At 39.2% G+C, this 24,414-nt stretch overlaps 1 protein-coding gene across 4 annotated transcripts in view; it reads left to right on the top strand.

Moving 5' to 3' along the window:
* Window positions 1-24,414, top strand: part of cdk18 (cyclin dependent kinase 18) — a 79,024-nt gene that overhangs the window by 42,436 nt on the left and 12,174 nt on the right. For all 4 annotated transcript variants that reach the window (XM_023292033.3, XM_023292035.3, XM_023292034.3 and 1 more), the window contains exons 2-6: window positions 10,662-10,797; window positions 18,878-19,014; window positions 21,477-21,608; window positions 21,784-21,840; window positions 23,327-23,441. In XM_023292033.3, coding sequence (XP_023147801.2) covers window positions 10,680-10,797; window positions 18,878-19,014; window positions 21,477-21,608; window positions 21,784-21,840; window positions 23,327-23,441 — 559 coding nt within the window. In that variant the 5' untranslated portion in view covers window positions 10,662-10,679. The remainder of the gene's footprint in view (window positions 1-10,661; window positions 10,798-18,877; window positions 19,015-21,476; window positions 21,609-21,783; window positions 21,841-23,326; window positions 23,442-24,414) is intronic.

Here is a 24,414-nt window from a genome sequence, read left to right as displayed (position 1 = left end):
TGGCAGTGCTGTGTGATTTAGGTTGTGTTTCAAGAACTACTCATCAAATCAAATCAAAGCCTTTATTGTTATTGTATGACAGTGCATATGACAAAACTGGGAGATCGTCCCCTCTGTTGGGAGAAATTTGCTTTAAGTTGTTCTTAATTTTGCTTTAATTGTAAATAAATAGGTTTTTTTGTTACTTTTTCCGTTTTCTTCTCCTTTCACCCGATTTTAAATAACATCATCTGTCACGTGCAGCTCCACCTTCTAGGTCATGTGTTACTTACTTCCTGTTTTATTTTGATATTTCCTGTTGTGAGTTTGTACTCTCATCTCCATTATTGTGCTTCATAGTGCAATAAATCTTCATGAGCCTCCCGAGTTGGCTCTTTCGTCACTGATCCACAATTTATATGCTAATCAGGGGACATGTCTGAAATGCATTGTTAATATCTGAAATGGGATATAGAAATTAATTTATAGTTATCTATAGTTGGGGTTCTTCCCAGTGAAAAAGGAATAACTCTGCTTAAATGAATTTATTTTTTCTTTACCGTTATAAGATGTAGTTGCAGAGCCTAACTTTAAAAGAGAGGTGAACTGGACACCTTTAGATAGGTAAGGGTTGTCTTGTATTTAGTCATAATGAATGTGTTTTACTGTTGGTTGTAGGTTGTTTGTGACCCTAATGTTCCAAAGAGAGCATATGCTTGCTTATTCCACTCCTGGGAGACGCCACTACTGCACTTACACAATTACAAATCTGGGGTCCTCATGAAGGTCAAAGCCTATATCACCTGGACCTTTGCAGTTACATGACTGTGGAAACCAAGAACTGGGCTTTAGTGTGCCTTTGTAAAATGTTAAACTATAGGTTGAACAGGTTTTGCAGAAATGCTCTGTAGATGTCATCAACAGAAGCAGTTTCAGTTATTTTTTGGTTTGATTTTTGAGTGAATGAAATCCAAAATAAGAGCGTATTAATGCATCTCAAGAAAGGTTATCCATTTGCTGCACTGTTAGCATATGGGAGACTTATGCATAGAACTGCAAGTGCCTAAAGGAACAAGAGAATTATCAGTAACAAACACAGAAGATAATTATTATTTATTCATTTATCAACCTTTATTTTACCAGGAGAAATCCCGTTGAGATTAAGAACATCTTTTTCAAAGGAGTCCTGGCCAAGGTAGACAACAGCAAAAACAAAACACAGACACACAAAATGGTACAGTTAAAACACTATAGAGAGAAAAAAAAAAGCAATTTATGAAAAACAAGTGCATGTTGTTGAGTCGGCCTCAAGAACTCGCAGTTTGGATTGAAAAATTCTCAGTGAGATTAACTCAGTTAGTTTCCAGTCTTCCTGCAACATATTCCATGCAAAAGGTGCAGAGTAAACAAAAGCCTTTCTGCCAAATTCAGTACAGACATGTGGAACAGAAAGCAACAAATCTTGTGAACAGATGAAGTAAAGATCAGCCCTTCTCTGTGCAATTAAGGAACAAATGTAGGTGGGCAGTAGTCCAAGTAATGCCTTATATATGAAAGTAAAGCAGCCCATCCCACCAGAGAGGATAACTCGCAGTAGTGTGTTGACACTAAGAACCCCTTCCAAGATTTTAAACACAAAGTCTGTCTTTTTTCACCTCCAAGTAGCAGACTGTACTATATACACTCTCCTAGTCACCTGTCTCTCTCTTCTTTTACTACTTTTGCTGTTCCAACCCTCTCAGAGATCACAGCTTGTGTTGGCAGCTTGTCTGACTGTCAGAAACAGGAAACTGCTTCGCCAGGTTTCACTGGACAAACACAGCAGTCTGATAAAGCTGTGGTCTCAGCATTAATGTAACGGTTTGCTCTGATTCTGTGCCAGAGCTTCTTCCTCACAGAGTCGTTTATTCACCTTCTACAAAGGATGGATGAGTGTCAGTGAGTCACAGTTGTGTATCTCCTGAATGCCTCGTATGCAGATGGACTATTGAATGTGTGTCATACTTTCTGATGACTGTGCCCACTGACCTGCATTAAAACCATCCAAACAAGCCCCACATCTTTTCCAGCAGCTGGCCCCATTCTAAATGAGCACACTTGCAGGGAAGTTGTGTGTATTAATTTAGCCTGCGCTGACATGGGTCACTGGACCGCTGACATATGGCATTTCAGTGAATCAAACACACTCCTCGGCCTTCCCCGAGGCCTTCAAACTGCTCCGGCGGACTTAACCAGAGGGACAGTATTTTGTTACCACTGTACCGCTCATGTTTGGACCCAACTTAATCAGTTTTTACATTTACATGCAAGCTTTCTGAAATAATATAATTTCTTTACACACTATGTAAGCAAGAAACCATCTTCAAAGTAAGACATGAGAAACGGATTCTCACAAAAACTATTTCTAAAATACGACTGACAAAATAATTCATTCATCTTGAAATCTGATACTAGCACAGCATAATTCAGATGCATTTTCACACCCACATTCAAAATTAGAACATTTATTTAGTAATTATGGTATTGATATTGGTCTTTTTCCCACCAAATGCTGCTTTTGTATTAGCTGACTACACTGGGGTTCTCTTAAAGAACTGCTGTAGTGTTGTTGTCTTAAAATGACTCATATTATTGGAGTCTTTGTGCTTTGAAGTGACATATAGTTTAAGTTTGCTGACTGTGAACTTATTGTAAGCTTCTTAAAACATAATTTATTCTTTAGCAGTCATAGAAAAACGCTTATTGAAGCAAATTTCATTCAAGACTCTGGGCCGTATTCATTTATTTATGAAGCCCGTATTTTCTTATTTTTACCTCCTTACTTTGCTTCATCTTTTATCGTGGGCTCTTGCATATACTCTCAACTGATGGGATTACACTGCAGGAGCCAACTGAGTTTAGAAAATCCACTTTTACTCACTGCGTGTGTCTGCAGCAACATGCAGAACAAACTAAAGCGAACTCACTTTATCCTTAGACCCAAAGGTTTTCATTATTCTGCAGTTTAATGCTTTTACTGTTATCCAAGCTCCTCATTTGCATGTCTACATCTTTTATCCCCTTCCTCGACGACTTCATAAATGAGGCGTCCATGAGTGTTGTCCAAGTTAAAGTAAAGGCTGAATAGTTTGTTCCCTCTTCTGTAATTACTTATTGAAAGAGATGATTTATAATTCTGAGGCCCTGCACTATTCGCTAATTATCTGTGGAGGGGCCCTATGTGATGAAATTATGTTTGAAGACCATTATTATTTAATTTCTTGTCTTCTGGAGTATTAAAGATTCATAAATTGCTGTTGTATCTCACGAGGTCTGGTAGCAGGACTTTGAGGGAACTTGGAGGTGGCAGGGTTCATGTTCAGGGAATGGTAGTCAGATAGTTGCACAACTTTATTTCTCCCAGTAACCTGGTTTCTTGTGTGCATGTAAACATACCTAGTGTGATGAGGCTTCTCTTATGTTGACAGCAAAAACATTTGCATGTCTCATATGCAGCATTTGCTCTCTACAGTGTCTCTGAGGCATCAATGTGCCAAATGTTTGTATTTCAGTGTTGCAGGAAAGGAAATAAATATAGAGACTCAACCAGGGTGACATAATTCTAATGGAGGTTATGACAAAACTTTGCCCAGAATTGGAATTTAGAATTAGTTGAAGTTTTTCCTACACAATTTATTCAGTCGGGGTTTAAAGTATGTCTTCAAAAGTACTTCACACTGCAAAGAATAAAATTACTTTCAGGAGATACAATCTGTCCAATAAAAAAATAGGTCAAATGCCATCCACTTTACAGCCTATATTAGTATTTTCTGATTTGCTACAACAAATGGCAGCTTAAAAAAAACATTATTGTGAATAATAAGGAGCTGTATTTTGACAAACATGTTATAATACTTGCACCTTTACTTTTTTCGGGCTTGGTTATGACAGCTCACTTCTTTGTCATTAACATATAGACATGGATTACTTGATTTCTTCAAATAAACAACAAATATGGTAATTTTTTATATGAGGAAAGTGTCTCTAAAAGCCCATGATTTCCCCAGTGATGCAGAGTGCATGGTTTTGACTGCAGCCCTGTTAAACCAAGTTTACCAGTCTACAATTTCATTATTCAGAGCTGGTGAATTTGCCTTATGAATGGTCTGCTGTCGGTCGATTTTTCTTTTGTGAAGAAATTAAAGTAATGTGGTGTTTTGCAAAAGCAAATACATAGAAACTCATGAATATGTATGAGAGGGTGGCGTAGAAAGACAAACGGAGATCAAAGAGGAATTTTTAAAAAAAAGAGTAGAGTATAGTGGACGCCATGGCAACATGAAATGTGTTTCTGTCCAGGGAGGATCACAGCTTCAGGAAAACTGAGATTTGTTGGCGCCTTGCTTTGAGCAGATGCACTTGTGTGAACTCAAGTGTGTGTCTCGTCGAACACTGTTGCACAATCAAAACTACAAACACCAGTGTCCTCATTTTTAATCAAGTGGCTCTGAAAATTAAGCCAAATAGTGTTGATCGGTAAAGATCCAGACCATAAAACTGTCCCCTTCCTCCGAACAGAGGAGTCTGTTGTCTGGTAGATAAACAACCACACAGACACTGTCCATCGCAATCAGGAGTCCTCTCACTCACGACCCAATTAAGCTGTTGAAGAGGGTAAATGAGGGAGTGGAGGGAAGAGCTCTCAATCAGAGACTTTTCTGTGTCCTGTTTGAAAAAGATACACTTTAGGTTGTCTTCCAAACGAGGTGAGGTTAGATAAGAAAACAAGCATTATGTAAAGGAGAAAGCAACATACTGGAGAAGATGAAATTAGGTGATTAGTGTGGAAACTGTAAACAGCAAACATGTTGCATCCTCAACCCAACAGCTTGTTGTTGTTGTGACCAAGTTACTGACTTGGAGGATGGAAGTCCCGACACACTGACAATGTTGGGGTTTCCATTCTTCTTAATATGCACAGCACAGTACAAAAAAAGCAGTTTGTTATTCTTTATATCTTTCCTTGTGAACTCCATGTTGCTGTCCACTGAGTTGATGTGCTCTGTGAAGGCTTCGACTTCTTGGGCTTTGATTTTGACCCCGATGTTGCCCATATATTCGAACTAGTGGCTTGGCTTTGTTCCCTTAAAAGAGCTCAGTGCTCTACTTTCCATATCATCCATGTAGAGGTTAGCCTCACTGGATGACAGTAGAGAATCCATGGTGCAACAGGCTTTTTGAAAAACCTCATTACGTGGATGGCCGGGTGCCTGTGCTTCGCTTACCTGGGGAACATATGGCACCAGGATGCGCTGTGGGAAAAAGACTAGCCAGCGGAGGCAGTGTGATGTTTTGGGCAATTTTCTGCTGGGAAACTTTCTGTCTTGCCATCCATGTGGATGCTACTTTGACATGTACCACCTACCTAAGGATTGTTGCAGACCATGAACACCCTTTCATGGAAACAGTATTCCCTTGTGGCTGTGACCTCTTTCAGCAGGATAATGCGTTGTGCCGCAAAGCGAAAATGGTTCAGGAATGGTTTAAGGAGCACAACAATGAATTTGAGGTGTTGACCTGGCCTCCAAATTCCCCAGATCTCAGTCCAATCGAGCATCTGTAGGGTGTGCTGGACAAACAAGTCCAATCCATGGAGGCCCTACCTCACCACTTCCAGGACATAAAGGATCTGCTGCTAACATCTTGGTGCCAGATACCACATCACACCTTCAGGGGTCTAGTGGAGTCCATGCCTCAATGGGTCAGGATTGTTTTGGCAGCGTGATCATAATGTTATGCCTGTTCAATGTATCTGGTTGGGGATGAGGTTGGTTCTCTCACTTAGTCTTGCAGAACAACAACTGCTGGGGAAAAACTGGGTATCAAATGGACATTAGAAAAAAAGTCAGTGACTACAGCTACTCTATTGTATTCAGTTGGGACAACATTGACCAAATTTTCACAAATGAATACTGTTGGAGGAGGTATCCCACACTTTGTGATTTCATTGGCAACCCGGATTCTTCCTTGTCTGCGTCACGGAAAACCTACCCAGGAATTAGCCTGATTCTTTAACCCTGTGAGGGTTCATCCCCACCCCAACAGCTAATGCTATACTCACCCCCCTCATCCTCCCCTCTCACCCAAATGGTCAAGGCAGATGGCCACCTTCCCTGAACCTGGTTCTGTCAGAGGTTTATTTTTCCCCTCCCTGTTCTGTTTTGTTTGTTCCTTCCCACCATCACTCAAAGGGAATTACAAACAGAAAACCCAACAATCCAAAGTTGCCTTTGGATTGTTGAGTTTTCTGTTTAAAATTTGTAAGGTTTGTACCATACTATGCTAACGGCTGTGGGATGACATATGTTGTGGATTTGTGTTATATAAATACAATTGAATTGAATTGAATTGAATTGAACATTTATGAACCCATCCTCATTCTATATCTGAACTGTATACTGCAGTACAAAACCAAAGTCTATGGATTAACTTGCTGTGCACAAAGCAAGAGCACAAAAAGCCCAGAAAGACCCATTTAACAACATTCAGTCTAAACATGAATTCTTGGTTTTAGCTTGACGATAAAGCAGCTGGTGTGAGGTGCAGGTCATATGATGACGTGACCCATGAAGTTGTTTTCTGACAATGTCCGCTGTCTCAAATGTAGGTATGCAGGTAAAAAGTAAGGCGACTGCAAATGAAACTATAATTTTATCTGGGGCCACTTTCACTTCCTGAACCTTGCTGACAAAAATGGACTCTGTAAATAGAAAACATGTTGCATCCCCAAATAAACTAATAAACTAAAACTAAACTAAACTACACTAGTAATAAACTAAAGATAAGTCTAATTCACCACAGTCAGAAGTAGAGTGCACTTTATTAATGATTTTTTTTACAGCAAGGTGGCTCTGAGGATGGCAGTGCTTTTTTGTTTAGTGTTTCAGTTGACCACTCTTGTTTATTGGATGGATCACGAGAGTTATTCAAAAACATGGTGACTCTTCAACTGGAATTTCATTTTGGTGAAGAAGACAAGGTTCCAAGGAGACAAACCAGGCGAGTAGACCTGGTTGGAAGCGATGATTTTGTTTGTTTGGCCACAAAATATGTGCATTTGTCATGATGGGGATCAGGGTTTGTGAATCTAAATGTTCTCCCTCAGATGCCTTAGAATGTTTCAGGGTCAACAGAGTCAAGAGTTATCAAAACATTTTACTCAAACCAGAAACAGAAGAAGCCTTTATTTGTCACAAATACTTTAACTGTGGAATTGTCTTTTGGCCAATTCCAGTTGGGCTCAGAGCGCAGGATCAGTCATAATACGGCATCTATGAAAGCATCTGAACCTCCAACCTTCTGATCAGTAGCTCAAAGCCTCAACCATTGAGCCACCATTGATTCTGTAGATCAAAGTCAGTAGTATATATCCTCTGTGGACTATCACCATCTATACCACATTTACAAGCAGTTTGATCAGCCCTCAGTATGTGGTAAAATGGTCTCCAACAATGATTTCTTTTTATTTATTGTCTTTACAGGGTACAACAGATGCAGATTAACTGCTAGCTCACTCTGGTGACATCAATTGAGTTTGTCCCTGCAAAATGAATGAGACTAAACTGAAAACGCAGTCGGTTTGACCGGTCATACACCTGTTTTAATCACACTATATTATATTTTTATTTGAAGTGTGCTACTTTAAAATGTCCCTTTTTTCAGTATATAATTGAATAACCCATAGAGACACAGTGAAAGTCTGCCTACGCAATGCCTGCCTCACAGATATTCACAGGGAAAAACATCAGCCACAACCTCAAACACATCAGGACTTTAGTCAGCCTAGTGGTATTGATTTCTCTGTGCACAGTAAGCCTCTTTCCTCCTTCATTCTTAACCCCTTAATCTGCTTTATATCTCATGGCTTTTATTATCCCAGCTTCCCAAATTTACTGCCTGTTGTGTTTTCTCTCTAACAATAAGCAAATAATTCCTATTGATCTCCAGGTTTCCATGTTCATTCCAGCCCAGTGTTGTTATACAGCATCACCAGAGGACTGGACACTGCTTTAAATGATGCTGCTAAGATATCAGTGTGTTTCAGCTTGGAACAGCTGCACCATTACTGTTGTCATAAAGTAATGGTGTAAAATAATCAAATGCAGCTAAAAGCACTTTCCAGCTCCGAAGGTGTAAAGCTGAGGTCTGGGTTGCTGTTTAACATGTCTCTGTGTTATTACCAGCATAAAAAGGGTTCGTGCGGTTGCTTTTAGCAAGGCTGTGGCAGTGACTTTGCTCTTTTGTGTTGCTGAGAGCAGGTTTCCCTCCAAACAAAGGAGTCATATTAACTGAATTTGATTGATTTTTTTTCATAAATTGGAATTCTTTCCTTTCTCTGCACCGATCTGGGGATTATTTGCTTCCACTGTTGACTTTAAAGCCGTTCCCTCTCCCTCGCTCGCTGTTCAATTTATGGCTGCCACCTACGCGTCTTCGGTTCTGAGAATGCCTTCATTATCTTGCTAACTCCATGTGTGCATAGCTCACAGCTTTATATATTGAGACATTTTTCACATCCAGAATTGAGAATCGTTTTGCCGCCTTCATCTGATTTCTCAACCACTGGACTTTTCCACCCAAGTCACCTGTGAATAACAGGATTTAGTAACAGTGCTGACAAAGACTGGAAATTCTGACTCTGTGATCAAAGAAATCAGATGCTGCAGAATTTAAATATGGAAATAAATGAGGGGAGTGTGTTTTCTTACAGTCTTTGGTTTTCCTTGCAGGCAGGTTTTCTATCTACTAAAATTGTTCCTGTAATTGCAACCATAATGCTATAATGTCATGATGAAGGTTTTTATTATTAATAAATAAAGCAACTTCCTGGAAACCAGTGAAAATGAAGTTAAATTAAAGTTCCACCACATAAGTAACATTAGCATGTTGAAAAGTTATGTATTGAGAAAACCTCTTATTAGATAAGTGGTAATTAGCTTCACTCATATTGGCATCCGGGATGTATTAAGTAATAATAGACCAGTCATAAAAGCCAGACAAGCTCATGAAAAGAGAAAGTGTGCACCTGTTTCTAATTATTTTCTCTGAACCATTATAAGGCTAATAGTTTTCCATCTGATTTAATTAATCTGCAATGTCAACACCATCAGGTGAAACTCTAAATACATCTTAAATTGATCAACAAAGCATGAGCCTGAAACTCATTTGCAATATTCAGTAAATAGCGTTAAGCTGTCTCATGTTAAAATAAGCTTCTGAACACTTTAATGAAGAAATCATAGACTGCTTTGTAGTGTTAGATCAATTAAAGTTTTGCGTAGTCTAATTTTTTCTTACTTACTTTTTCTAGTCTATTTCTTGCTTGTGATTACTTTTAAAACCACAAAGACAAACTTATTTTAACCCTAAAAAAACAGCCACTCTAAACCCAGGCTAACTAAGAGCATCTGTATTGCACAAAATGACACGTATGGCACAGATGACAAAAAAAAAATGAAATTGCAACTCAAAATTTCTGGTTTGTGGACACTGTTTTAGTATTATTGTACATTTTTTGATGCTTTTTCAATAGCTAATTATGGCCTCCATAAGACAGAAAAAAACTAGACAACTTTGTGCAACGGATGCTGTTACTGTAAACTTTTACTGTAGTTTCAGTCAGAGTCTTTCTGAAACCAAATAGTTAAAAGGGAGGTTTCCTTCATTAGAAATAGAACCTTTTCTACATGTTACGTGTGATTTCTGCAGTTTAGGCACAATAACAAACTCCTGCTGTTCGTCTACCAACAAGCACTTCCCCCTACTTACTGTGTTGTATGTTTAAGTAACAATATTCCATAACTGAGGCTTAGGCTGGAAGATTGCTGCTCATAGTGGCTGTACATCACACACTAAGATAAGCTGGATGTATGAATATAACTCAGATTGGAATAGACTGACTCACTTTCGAAGTATTTTAGCGCATATATTCATGCATATGTGTACATTACATGTGGGTGACTGGGCTTAAAGAGCTTTCTGCTGCATGTACTGTACCAGACACTGTAATGATGCAATATGCTATGGTTTCTCAGATGATAATATGCTGATGAGCTGTTGAGGCCTATAAATAACAGGAGGGAAAAGGGAGTCTGGCTGTAATTGAACCCACCACACAGACAACTCTAAACTTGTTGCAATAATGAGCAGAAACACGCACACACATGCACAAATCCATGACAGTAAAGAAATCACGAAGACCCCCATGACACCAGAAAACATAGTAGAGAAGCAAAGGATAAGTGGTAAAAAACAAAGAGCAGGAGAGGAATAACTAGCTTGTAGGGCTGACTGTGGTTGTGTAACCTACTAAGGCAGAGGGTATATTGATCAGCTGCTTTCCTGCTGCTTTCTGCCTCATTATCAGATGACACAGACCGTTCTTGGTCAAACCGCACATAAAGATCCATCTCAGCTGTACAACATGTGGACTGCTTGCTCTTTGATTTCTTACATCAATGTGGTATTCTCAATAGTATCGGTTTTTCTAAATGTTTTCATACAAAACAACTTGATTTCCATAGTTTGTGTCATGTTATGGAATAAATATTGCACCTTTAAAAGCTGTTTTTCCAGGAAACGCATCGTGGATTGATGGTAATGTTTGGTAAAAGTCGTTGTCTTTCTGCCTTTTCTTCTCCCAGAGTCGGTTCCTCAGCACCATGAACAAGATGAAAAACTTTAAGAGGCGTTTCTCGCTGTCGGTTCCTCGCACCGAGACCATCGAGGAGAACGAGTTCACCGAGCAGATCAACCAGCTCAACATCCGGCACACTCAGGGTAATTCACACTGCATCGTTTGTCCAGGTTGTCTGTGAGTTTTTGAAATTTTACTGAGTTCTAAAACCAAAGCTACTGACCGGAAAGAAGTGTTCACGGTTTCTTCAAAACTGTAAATATATGTAATAATAGTAATACACAATTCTTACATAGCGTTTTTCAAGACACTTCAGAAAAGAAAAAGTGCTAAACTCATGTCCAATGTTTCACTTAGAGGTAGATTGAGACCAAAGCAGAGCTCATAATAGAGTGTGAGATGTGCAGATGATGTTGGATGTACATTTTTGTTTGCCATCTTAGCTTTATAAAGTGATAGTACACCAACGTTTTGTTTTCAGCTTGTTCCCCTATTTGACCCAAAAAAGCATTCCATGAAGTCCATTAGCGATGCTTAAAATTAGGTAAACAACAGCCACATTTTTTGCAGTTTTAGTGTTTTTATGGATGTCTCCAGTATGAAGGTGTGACATGCTATTACACAACCATCCACATTCCTATTTTCCATCTAGCTATAGTACACTGCTGCAATGGTTGGCATTGGATTTTAGTTTGATTAGTGCAATATCATCTAAACATAATTTAGATCTCTAGGCTACTGGACTGTTCAGACAAAGTCCTACAATGAATATGTCTCTTCAAAATGACTATAATGAATATTTTTGCTTTAAATCCTCCCAATTTATATTTTTTTCACCTGCAACCAGAAGCAGTTTTAGAAAAGAAATAAAAAGTCTGTTTGCTACCCAGCACCAAACAGCAGACAGACAAAGTAAACTAGTGAACACAGGGGAGTATTTAGCAGAAGTTGGTGGAGACCAAAGCCGAGCATGTAGGACAGTTTTATAAAGCATCAAATGGCAATCTGAAAGTAACATTTAAAGGTTTTGCTGCAGCGAACATGAATTAGTGGCTCCCTTTGGCTTTACAGAACTAAATACTTTCAGCTCATTATGCCGCTGTTTGACTTGTAACTTTACCATTTTGGTTCACTCCTAAATTTTTTATTTAATTGTATGTAGAGCTGTTCACAGCACAAAGTCACAATGTGCTTAACAGAGAAAGTCAACATAAGCCCTGAGTGCTAAGCAACAGTAGATCCAGGATAAATAGATAAGGAGCCATACAGTAATTAGAACATGCAGATTAAACGTACCATTAATATTCTCATTTGTATTTAGATGCAATGGAAAGCAATTTCCAGCCAATACAAACCCTCGCAAGCAGACAATGCACTACCTGCTCAACATTCAGTAGCTAAAGGTTGAGACATCTCTATTTGATGGAAACCAAAAATGAGCAATAAGAGAGTGAATGTTGGACCTAACATTCACCAATTGGATAGCGGCGTGATTTTAATGATTTGAAACCCCAATGCCTCCTGTTATCCTCATCCCCACTCTAACCCAGCTGGTCGAGGCAGACGGCCGCCTTCCCTGAGCCTGGTTCTGTCTGAAGTTTTTTTCCCCTCCCTATCCCAGAGTTTTTTCATTCCTTCCCACTATCGCTCACAGGGAATCCAAAGGCGAGTTTCGATTGTTGGGTTCTCTGCTTTCTGTCTTTACCTTCCTATGTTAAGCACTTTGAGATGAGATCTGTTGTGAATAGGTGCTATATAAATGAAACTGAATTGAACTGAATGAAAGATAATGTTGCGTTGTAGCTGTTGAATGTGTAAATATATAGATAAGTCAATGTAATTCAGTTATTCCAGGTTTACACTTTAGCTGCTGATACATAACTGTTAATTTACCCAAATCTCTGAACTGTTGCATTTACATCTTAATTTTAACTCCTTCCTCATGGATTTAGGTTAATCACAGGGTTTTCAGTGGTTAAACAAACTGTTTTATAGCCCAAGTAGCATTGGTAAACCAAGCACATTCAAATTCCTGCAGCCTGAGTTCTTCTATTTCCTTCTGTCTTCTGGGTTCAATGTGTGAATGAACGGCTCAAGTCTAATAATAGAGCACAAACTGCAATCCCCCTCTGGGTTTTAATAGCCACTACAAAAGCCGTCCCTCCTTCCGTGTCTGTAGCGGGCCCTCACAGATTAACAGGAGGTTTTCCGGCCATGACTGGTACCACCACCGAGCCGCAGAGGATCAGCAGGCATCAAAGGAGAACGAGGGTTACGGTGTGAAATGGCGGAGGTGAACTCAAATCACTGCCAAGTCCAGCGTGGCATTGTAAGCATGATGTATTATCATTAGTCAAATCAGATTTCCTGATATGTCGCCAGTGCAGCGATCAAAATCACTCCAGCTTCGGCCTTCTATGTGGAAAGGCAGTTAAATTCAGCTGCTTTGCGGAGAGAAGCAGCTGCTGTGTAGCTGAAACCCCCAGAGTCCATCAGTCTGCATCACTGTCTGCTGCTGAAGGTCAGAAAAGAGGTAACCAGACAGAGAACGAGGACAAAGACACCGAGATAAACAAATAGGCGAGTGTTTGACCCAAATCCAGCAGCCGTCTGATCCTTACACTCCTCTCGAAGCATTCACTTTTTCCACTTTTCTCTCACTGACTATTCTGTGTTGATTTTTAAAACTTTATGCTTTATTTCTTGGCAAACGTCTGCTGAAAGCTGTGGGCGGAAGGATTTTGGTTTCTACATTTATGTTCCTGCTGGGATTAAACAAACAAGAAACAACGAGGTGTTAATTAGTGAGCTTTTAAGCCCAGTGAAATCAAATTCCATGTTTTTTACTGTTTTTATGTAATATCTCTTGTGCTAAAGGACAGTATCTGTCACAACAGTGACAACAAAAACATTTTGTTGGTATTCTTAATAGTCTCACCATATTAAATCAGCTGAATCTGAAAAGGTTCCCCCTCATAATCAACTGATTTTTATTGTACAATAACTTTAGTATATTTAATGAAACCATGCTAAATTTTTACCTTAATAGTGAGAATATTTTTTGAGTCACAGAGCCTTGAAGTACACACAGTGGTGGGTCAAAAATGTTTCACTTCTTAATTTGCATTGTTTTCGCAGTATTTTTGAGCCCTTGTTATAAAAGAAGGCTGTTGCTGATGCATAAGAATGATTAATCACTCCTTTATTTCAATAAAACACCAGCATGCATGTTGTTGCTGCCATCACCATTGAATTTTTTACTTTTAAGGAAAAGCATTTCTTATGTAACTTAGTTTTTTCTGAGCAATATCTGGCACAAGAATTTCCTTCGGTTTTAATACATATTTATCTTATCTTAAGTATGGCAGTGCAATATTATGAATTTCCCTCAATTTAACACAAAGCCGAGGAAAGAAAGCAAACTGTCCTGATGCTGATCGCCGTAAAACAAAATAGAAACCTGTGGTGCTGAAAGCAGGTAACAGTAGCTAGCTTTGATCTGTTTCTTGTTGCTGTTATTTATACTCTTACTATTAGGAACAGTGATAAACAAAAGCTAAATCAGGTGTTTTATACAGGTTATATTTTTTTCTGACCACAAAAAAACAAAACAAAGTGTGCTCCCCTGAAGACCACACTGTTCACACGTGTTACTAGATGAAAAGTCAGAACCTTGAAATTTGGTGCATCCATTTGTGTCCAACCACATTATCAACTCAAAATTTAGCCAGTATTCTGTTTGTGGCCGCAAACCTGTGAAACTGATGATGCCCCCACCAGATTCAGGTGTATTTTGTGCACAGTGCTAGCAAATGTTAGAATGCTGGCACAATGAATTAAGATGGTAAAAGCATCTCATCTGAGGCTCATCTCCTCTGTCTTGTTCCTGTCTGTGACCAAAAATCACGATCATGAAGGACGTTTCAACTCCTTCAATGCATCATGAGGAAGCTTAGCAGAGGAGCTATGAGTAAGGATGCACCGGTGTATCCTCAGTGTGATCTGGTAGTCTTGACTTTAAAGTAAATATATACTTACCGCTGCTCTTCTTATCTGATACAGATCATAAAATACAGCAGCAGCCTGTAACAAAGCAACAGACAGATGATGAACCTGTGTTATAATCAATGGATGTTGCTTTGAAATGATGACAAAAAACTTGTTTCCCTTGGACTGATTCATGTTCACAGTAAACTCAATGATTCTTTTACTTTTTCTTTCTCAGTATTGACAATATTTAATCTCTTTGACCCTTCATACAATGCTTCATCCTGGTCGTTCCTCCCTTTATAACTTTAAAGAGAGAAACAGTCAGGGCCACAGCTAACATAAGCGTGAGTTTCACTGGTTAAATAAAGGTGAAGTCGGCCATTTTCTCTTCATTTCTGGTCTGTCAGGAGCAATTTCTCAACTATAAAGCCACACTGGAGGGCTTATTGATAAGAGACACTTGGCAGAATGCAGTAGTTATCTTAGTCCACATGAACAGGCTGCAAAAAATAACAATAATTTATATTTTTTAATTTCACAAAACCAAGTTTTAACACTTTAACTGCAATTCTCCAGTGTGTAATCTGTGCAGCAGAAACGAAGCCCAATAATTCAGATTTTACTATAGTCATAATGGTGCACAAGGTGGTCTCTTTACTGAGCATTTCAAGCTTGGAAACATTCCGGAAATGGTGCAAAAAGGTTGCATTTTAATAATTTGGTAGCTGTATGGTGTGCACCAAGATGGAAAGAGTTCGATTTAAGAAAATAAAAAGTCACATTTAGCACAATGTACAACCTTAGAAGACTGCTGGCTGGAGAGTCTTAGTCTTGCATAATAGCAATAATTTAACCAAGATAATGGACATGCATTAAAGTTTTAGATATATTTACCATATTATTTATAGTTTTGAAAATGTCCTCAAACACAGCCTGGATATTAACTCCACCATTATTCATTGTGGGTACCCCCCCACCCCACCATTCATTCCTGCCTTTGGTCCCTTTCACTGTAAACACAGTTTTTAGACGGAAACGCTACAAAAACATCATGCGGCGCACCATATTGGATTGTCCTTTTCCAAACAAGATGTCTTGCAGGCATCCATCCACATCTCACAGCAATCGGCCACTCTATTTGTGTGTGTTTGCTCATATCAGTCTCGTCTTTACTGACCCCAATTAGCATCTGCAGATCAAAGGAGCTCTGTAGCTGTGATATTCAAATTACAAGCGAACAGGTTGTCATTTCATCCCCCCAGCCCGTTTAGACTGTCAGTCAATATGACACACAGCTCGGCTTGTCAAAGGCGTCTCGGCCCTGCTGTTAAAACGTCTTGTTAAACTGATCCACTTTTTTTCTTTTAATCTGTGAACTACCCTGGCTTCTACTTCTGTTTTGCCATTTTACAACCACAGCTTGTTATACGTGTCTCTATGTGTGTTTGCAATATGCAGTAAATATTAATATCAGTGTTCATACATACAAACAAGTCTTCAAATGAAACACACTGGATGACGCATCCTCCTGAACACAAAGGTCTTCTTCCCTTGTTAGCCATCATCCCCAGTGGAAACAGGGAGCGAGTGGAGTTGTAATGCAAACATACCGGCTGCCACTGAAACGGAGACACCACACCGGGGAGGTTGCCAATACTTGCCATTGAAATTGAAGATCAAACTGAGGCTGAAACCTCACAGCGGGCGGCATTCAAAGGCTGCCGACCAGGCATCAAAAACACATCACTTACATATGTGTGATGAAGATCAAAGTCTGTTCTTCACTGGATAGATCCTGCTGCACTACCTATGCTGGTGTGCTCACAGTAATTTGCTTCAGCAGACTTAACTGAGAATTTCCTCTTTAGTTATGGACATGTTCTCTGAAAACAAACGATTTTGTGGTCATGTGAAGGAAACTGTGTTTTCTAATAGGAAATTGCTATTTATGATCTTTCTATCACAACACTTTTAGCAGAATAGCTTTGGTAAATGTGTGGTACTAAAAAAACGAGAGGACTACTGATTCTGTCTTCTGCTTTGTCAATGTTGTCTTCTCAGCATCAGCATCAGCCTCCATGTGTCGCTTTTGGCATTTTTTTTTTTTACCTTAATTTGATAGCTGCCATAGAGATAAACAGGAAGTGAGGGGTTGTAATGTAACGCAACAAGTCAGAAGTCAAACTGCGATGGTAAACATCTCAACTATTAGGCTTCTATGGCATCACTGTTTTTTTTCTGGTATTTGTAGTTTTATCTGAATGCAGCAGTAGAAACTGGCAGGAAACGGGGAGAAAGAGGTTGAGTACAACATCCAATACAAAGGGGTTGAATCAAAGATTAGATTTTTTGGTTTCCTGGTACATGCTCTTAAAAAACATTGAGCTTCCAGAGCTTCATTAAAGCTACAGTGGCTCTGCTGTAACTCTTTATGGCTCATTTCTACATATCTTGGCGTACATTTGCAACAGAGAACTCTGTTAATTTCAGTGCAAACCTCTGTGATCTTCAATGGGATTGTGAAACTCCTCCTCTTGTTTTTTTCTTTCTCCAGTTTAGTATTTGCCTCCAGCACACTGAACCTCATCACTGTGTATCATTAGCCCTGTTTGTACTGTTCTGTGGCATAATCCAGAAAACTGGATGCTAAATCTAATCAAATTAGCCTCTTAAAGGAAGGAATTATGGTCACTACACAAAGCTCATAATACAGAACTATAAATCCTGTTTATATTTGACCCCATTATACAGTTTGTTCACCAAAAAGCACTGACAAGTTTATCATGTTTACCTTTTTAAAAAAATGTGACTTAGATATAAGATGGACATTTTAAAGTTGTATTAAACCACAGCAAACTATTTACACACATATATTCTTCATATGCAGTCTATTTTAGAAACTTAATCACAAACGCTGTCCTCTGTGTCTATTCCAGTTAGATTAAATTCTGCTTCTTTAGCTGCTGAATATTCCACTTTGTTGATCAACAAGTTGCTAACTTTACAGTTTGCCATTGAACTTTGTATTTTTAGAGCATGATTTAGATTTGTGAGGCTGGTAAGAGCTGACAGGCTAAACGAAAAAATGCTCCATACAGTCGAAGCGTTTCACAGTTCTGTGACAGTTCCGTCTAGAATCATTACTATGCTTCTTGTACAAAGTTCTCAGAGTTCAACGTTACGGAAAGCACTTACTGGAAGCTCGACGCCACCCTCATGTCTGTACAGAAAGATGCAGTTGGCCTAATTTGACAATAACCAAGTTGGCTACCTACCAGCCCCTTTGAGCGGCTGTGGCTCAGGAAGTAGAGCAGATTCTCCACAAATTTCAAGGTTGGCAGTTTTATCCCCTTCTTCTCCTCATGTCAAGTTTTGCTTCTTTGGGCAACCCGGAGTTGCTCCCAATTGTAGGCAGTGGGAAACGCAATGTAAAGCACTTTGAGTGCTTCTGAGGTAGACAAATGGTTTAAACACTACCAGTCAAAAGTTTGGACTCACCTTCCCATTCAGTGTTTTTATTTAATTATTGTATACATTGTAGATTAATATTGAAGACATCAAAACTATAAAAGAAAACATATGGAATTATGTTGTAAATAAGAAAGTGTTAATCTTCAGTATTAATCTACAAGGTAGAAAATAATACAAATAAATAAAAAGCATTGAATAAGAAGGTGTTTCCAAATGTTTGACTGGTGGTGTAAGTGTTCACCATTTACCTTAAATCTCACAAATTTACATGTTCTATCTTGTTTGCTTATTACTGTATATACAAAAAACAAAGTTAAAAACCAACCTAATAACTTACATTACTGTTCAAAAGTTTGGGGTCACCCAGGTAATTTCATGTTTTCCATGAAAACTCACACTTTTATTCATGTACTAACATAATTGTACAAGGGATTTCTAATCATCAATTAGCCTTTCAACACCATTAACTAACACAATGTAGCATTAGAACACAGGAGTGATGGTTGCTGGAAACGTTCCTCTGTACCCCTATGGAGATATTCCATTAAAAATCAGCCATTTTCAGCTAGAATAGTCATTTACCACATTAACTATGTCTAGACTGCAATTACTTTTCTTTCAAAAATAAGGATATTTCTAAGTGACCCCAAACTTTTGAACGGTAGTGTAAGTAATGCAGATGCTTTAAACTAAACACTGAAGCTGTTCAGAAAGCATGTGTTTTTTTAACCAACACAACTGTGGATATTCCTTCTCCGTCAGGCCTGACTCCAGACCGGCTGGGTCCTCCATCCCATGATGCCAGCCCAGTGAGCCCTGAACCAACCACACCGGGAGCTCAGTCTCCATCCCACCTCCACTTCCACAGCTCGGCCCAGCACAGACGTTTCTCCATCGAGGTGAGAAGCAAAAGCCCAACACACAGACTGACATGGCTGATCGAACAGATGGAGTAATTAACTAGCCAAGTGTGCATTTTGGTTTCCAGAGATGTTATAGTCACATGAGACCAAACTCAATTTACACGATTCAGTGATAATAGGAAGCTGTGCATTAAAAAGATGGAAATCCGTCGTAGTACAAGTAGTTGGTCCTCCTGATTAAACTATTTCCCAGGAGTCATTTTTCTGTTTCTCCAACTCAATGAGATGAGTCACCTCAGAAGCTTTTAACCCTCCCTGCAGCATCAGAATTTTTATTGGAAATATGAGAGTTCACAGTTCCACCTTTTCTGAAGTAGTCCCTGTGGATTCACCAGTGATTCGCTCCGACTCTTGCTCCGACTCCCAGACAGCTGAATCTATTCCAAGAGGAAAGTGAGCACTCAGAAAGGTGCAGCAAAGACAGAAATAATAGTGTGAAAGTAAAAAGGCTGGAGCTCTTCGATAGATCTGGATAGCTTTTTTAAACAAGCACAAGAAACGCCTCTTTCTAATAAAAGGTTTTACAAGTTGCACCTCAATAAAAATGGATAATTTCGTGGTTGTCATGGTGTGAAAAATCTCTTTGGCTGGTGTGTAATGATATTTTTTTTAGCTAGTTCTTTTTATCACAGTGACAGCTTAACCACTTACCTCCTGGAACCTTGTTAATATTTAAAAGCTCCACAATTGTCTAATTTATGTAGTGGATAAGTACCTAATTAATTAATGACTTCTCACTCATTCACATGGGAGATTTCACTTTTGACTGACGTGCCTCATCTGTGTTGGACTGTGTTGGTGTGAACACGCTGTGACATGCAGCTCTACTCACCTTCCACTTTAGCAGAGGTCCTGTCAAACAAAATATCTCCTGCAGGGAGGATGACTTAACAAGTGAGACAGACTTTATTGACCTACTCACTCTAACAAGACATCAAGTTGCAGCTGCTGAAACAGACAGCGTTCACAAAATTACTTAAGGAATGTCACTAATTAGAGTTTATTAACAAATCATTTACTTTGCTACACTTAACTAGTAGTGGGAGGATTATTTATATATTTAGCCTGAGTGCAAAATGAGATTTAATGCTGAAATGCATTGGTTGTGCCTCTGATATATCTTGAATTGCAGCACTCACATAAGACGGAATAAGTCATACATTCAAATCAGACAGTTTGTGAACTTGGAAATTGGAATTCGTCCTGGAAAAGTACTTGTGCATTTATAGCAGCAGGGCCATTGCATGTGGGATAACTATGCGGCCTTCCCTAGTCAATCCTGTCTCCTCTTGTGGCGGCTTATTGGACATACTGTACTGTACATATGGCTGTTCAGAGTGCATGTCATGTGATAATTATCAGGGCCTATAAGTTTAAAACACATGCTAAAGGGGAAGCAACATCAAGCAAAACATGCTTCAAATCAAAGGGCCTTTCAAACAGAATGCAGTTTGGGCCGTACTTGCTGCTGCTTGGTAGGGACAACAGGGAAGACACACGCAAAAAGTCTAACTGCCGATATAATTTGCTCTTTTATGCAGCAGACATGCCCTGACACAGCAATTCATCTTTTAAGGTCCCTTCCTGGTCATTGATTTAACCTCAACAATCTCATCTCTGCTACATATTTAGAAGTTTCCCATGAAAACCACTCCTTCCTGCCTTAAAATGGCTTAGATGTAACTCTACACCATTGTTTTTTCTTTGATATGCATATATATATAAAGTCCGCACCTTGTTTTCCAGTCAGTCCTCTCCGTTTGCTGCACTTCTAGCACACCAGCTTACCTACAGTTTTTGCTTAAACAGTGTAAAATTACTCACAGCCCAATGGCAAGTTGCAATAATGTGGTGATTCAGCCATGCAAGTTCAAACCAGAAACATATCCATGTTTTTGTTAATGGTACTCTGCAGTTCCAAGGTGGACATGCTCACTTGAAAAAACACCATGTGGACATGTTTCCAAGGAAAAAAACATAATGGAGGGGGTCTTTAAATGATGCAAAAATGATTTCCTTCTCATCAGCAGCCTCAGATGCATCTATACTTGTAGAGATTTATCATATTACTGTGACAATGAGCCAGACAGACACATCTCTGTATCATATGTCTGGGGTGATGCATTGGAACCTCAAGACAACACTGCCACCACCAGGTCGCACTATGAATTACAACCCTGATCTACCCAACCTCATTCTTGCAGTCATTGCACAAAGCATGTATTATAATAAAAACAATAAGGCTATTCAATACTTCTTTATTAGATTCTCATTTTTGACATTTTGACATCAGAAGAACAGCTAATAGCTGGGGACAGAGACAAATATTTAAGGACAAACAGTTCTATGAAACACTTATTTTTCTTAAATTAATCAAAAGAATAAAAAGTCACATATTCTGTTGGTGTAAGTACTTTCTGTTTGCCAACTTCTTTCAGGATGTCAGTAAGTGCATGTCTCTGCCCATGGACATCCGTCTGCCTCCAGAATTTCTGAAGAAGCTGCAGCTGGAGAGTGAAAACTCACCGCTTTGCAAACCTCACAGTCGCATGTCTCGGCGTGCTTCTTTGGTATGTGATTGAACAATTGATACCTACCTACCTATCCTATCTACCCTACCTATCTACCCTACTTATCTACCCTACCTACCTACATGCCTGCCTACCTAACCCTCTATCTACCCATCCTTCCTACCCACCCTGAAGACCATTAAATCAATCGTCTTGTTTTTCTTTTTGTCTAAAGTCTGACATAGGTTTTGGGAAGCTGGAGACGTACGTGAAACTTGGCAAACTAGGTGAGGTAAGTAACTAGCTGCTCACACCTTTCAACAAATTTAAGATGGTCGATGAAGACGCCTCAGAGAGAGTCCAGTGAGAGACAAGTACACCACAGCTACACCCACTGCTGTGGCCACAGAGCAATAGCTTCAAGCTACGGTGAACCTCATTAAGTGAGGAAAAAGTACCTCTCTGGTGGATAATGTTGACCACAGCTCATGCAACTCGCCCTTTTACTTATCAGACTGGCTGTGAATCAGTTCTCTCAGGGGACATGAGAGCCTGTCAAATATTATGCAACATTGCTTTGTTTGTTTGCTAAAATACAAGGCAAACCACAGTATACCCATGTGCCCAGTGTTTTTGTATGGCTTAATGAGAAATTGCTCAGCATACACTCCACAGGTTTGTAATTCACGGATTTGTTTTGGAAAGAGGAGGGCTCATGGGTCGAAGCACTAAAACCCGACACCATTAATGTGTGAGCAGTTATTGCCTTAAGGAGTGAGGGATGATTAGTGACACAAGCTGCCGGCATCAGTGCTGGTCACAAGGCTCAGCAGCACATAACAGTGGTGGTGAGGCATCAAAAAGAGCTGCTGCTGCTGCTGCTGCTGCTGTCAGTTATCTTGATGAGTTGCTCACAATGGCACAGTGTGCTTTACAGTGAATCACAGATGTGGCCAATATAAAAGTGCCTCATTCACTCAGTTTATTTGCTCAGTATTTTAAAAGAAAACTATCTACTATCTTTCTTTTGTAACCTGCAGCACTTTATCTGCAGTCATCACAACACCTGCAGTCGAATCGCAATGCAAAGACAATAAAGGAGGAGGATAATCGAACCTCAATTATCAAATCCAAAAGAAGTAAAGGTCTATTAATTAATGGATTAAACCAAAGCCTGTAGCATTATCTTTGATACTCCATGTGGATGATGATGGTTAAACCTTCTAACCTCATTCAGTCAGTCAGAGTTAATCATCTGTTGAGATTTGTGTTTATGTGCTATACAGTAGATGATGATGATGAAAAAGTAAACAGACAGTGAAAGTAAACAGATTCCAATCAAATTAACTTCATTATTCTATTCCTGTAGTAACATTTACAGCTCACACCAGGCCAGATAAGATATATAATCTCTCTAATGGTTGGTGGGTTTACTCGATCTCAATTTTTCGTTTACCACACAAAGCTCATGACTATAGATGAGGTCTGGAATATAGTTGGAAAGGTTTTCTTTCAAGGCTTTTTTACCACAGCAATCCAGTACAACACCAACATTACTGCCAACACTACATTAATCCACCTGTCAATCCCTCTCTTCATTTTTCCATCACGAGTGAACAAGACCTTGAAATACTTGAAATCCTTCGCTTTGGGCAGAGATTCATTCACAACCTAAAGGGAGCAAACCAAACTGAACACTCTCCCTGACTGCACCTAGAAGTCACATTTTAAAATGTCATCATCAGAGTATCAGTATGCTTATGTGTTTCCGTTTGTAGGGGACTTACGCCACAGTGTTCAAAGGGCGAAGCAAACTAACAGAGAACCTGGTCGCACTGAAGGAAATTCGGCTGGAGCATGAGGAGGGAGCACCTTGTACCGCTATCAGAGAGGGTAAACACACACTCACACTTGGAGTGAGCCAGTGCATATGTACTAAATACTGAGGTGGACATATTGTCAGTATCTCCCTTGAAATCTATACCTACCTACATTACTCCAAATCTGATCAGTTTGCAACTACAAGACACTGATCTGCATTACTTCATCTAATTATTCTGAAGGCACCTTGGAATCAACCTTTACTTTGTCAAATTGCATCACAGATTAAGTGAGGTAGATGTGACACCTTTTAAATGTCATTACACTCCTACATTAGATCAACACTTACCAAAGTGTTCATAGCATCCGAGCAAATTTCCGAAAGAACTTAAAGAAATATGTATGAGCTGTGAAGCTTTTGTCTTATTCTAAATTCCACAAGCGTAAAGGAAAATGTTCATGTCTTTAAACTTGGCATCTTTCTGTTAAATGTGGCCATTATGGCTCTGCAGCTATTTACTAACTTATAAATACTAACTTTGTGGTTGCCATTTGTTGGTAGAACATTAGGGAAACAAGGACCGTGGATCATTTCAAACTGCAGTCTCATAGATAGGCTGTACAGGGCAACCCTGAAGCGTCCATTAAGACTAGCTGCAGAAGGATTGACATACATCTGTATCAACTTTAAATTGTATGGACTCACCTTGGAATTTCCTTCGAGCTGATTTTTGTGGAGTGAAACTCATCCCACAGGACATTCATGTTCATAAGATCCCCAGGACACAGAGTGAATTGGCGATTCATGCAGGGTGTGTCTCGTTTCACAAATGACTGCCTTTCAAATTAGATAAATTTTCAAGTTCCTTAGTCAAATGTATCCCACTGTTATGAGTATTCAGATTCTGCACTTAATTAAAAAATACTGTTAGCACACTGTGAAAATGCTCCATTGGGAGTTGGAATATTAAATTGGAAATCTTACCTCATGTAAACATAAGCAGGCAAAAGGATGTAAAAAGGCAAAACAATAATAATGTATCTT

This window comes from Amphiprion ocellaris, chromosome 5 (genome assembly GCF_022539595.1).
Source record: "Amphiprion ocellaris isolate individual 3 ecotype Okinawa chromosome 5, ASM2253959v1, whole genome shotgun sequence".
In the NCBI taxonomy this organism is placed as follows: Eukaryota; Metazoa; Chordata; class Actinopteri; family Pomacentridae; genus Amphiprion; species Amphiprion ocellaris.
This window is presented reverse-complemented; position numbering and strand designations above follow the sequence as displayed.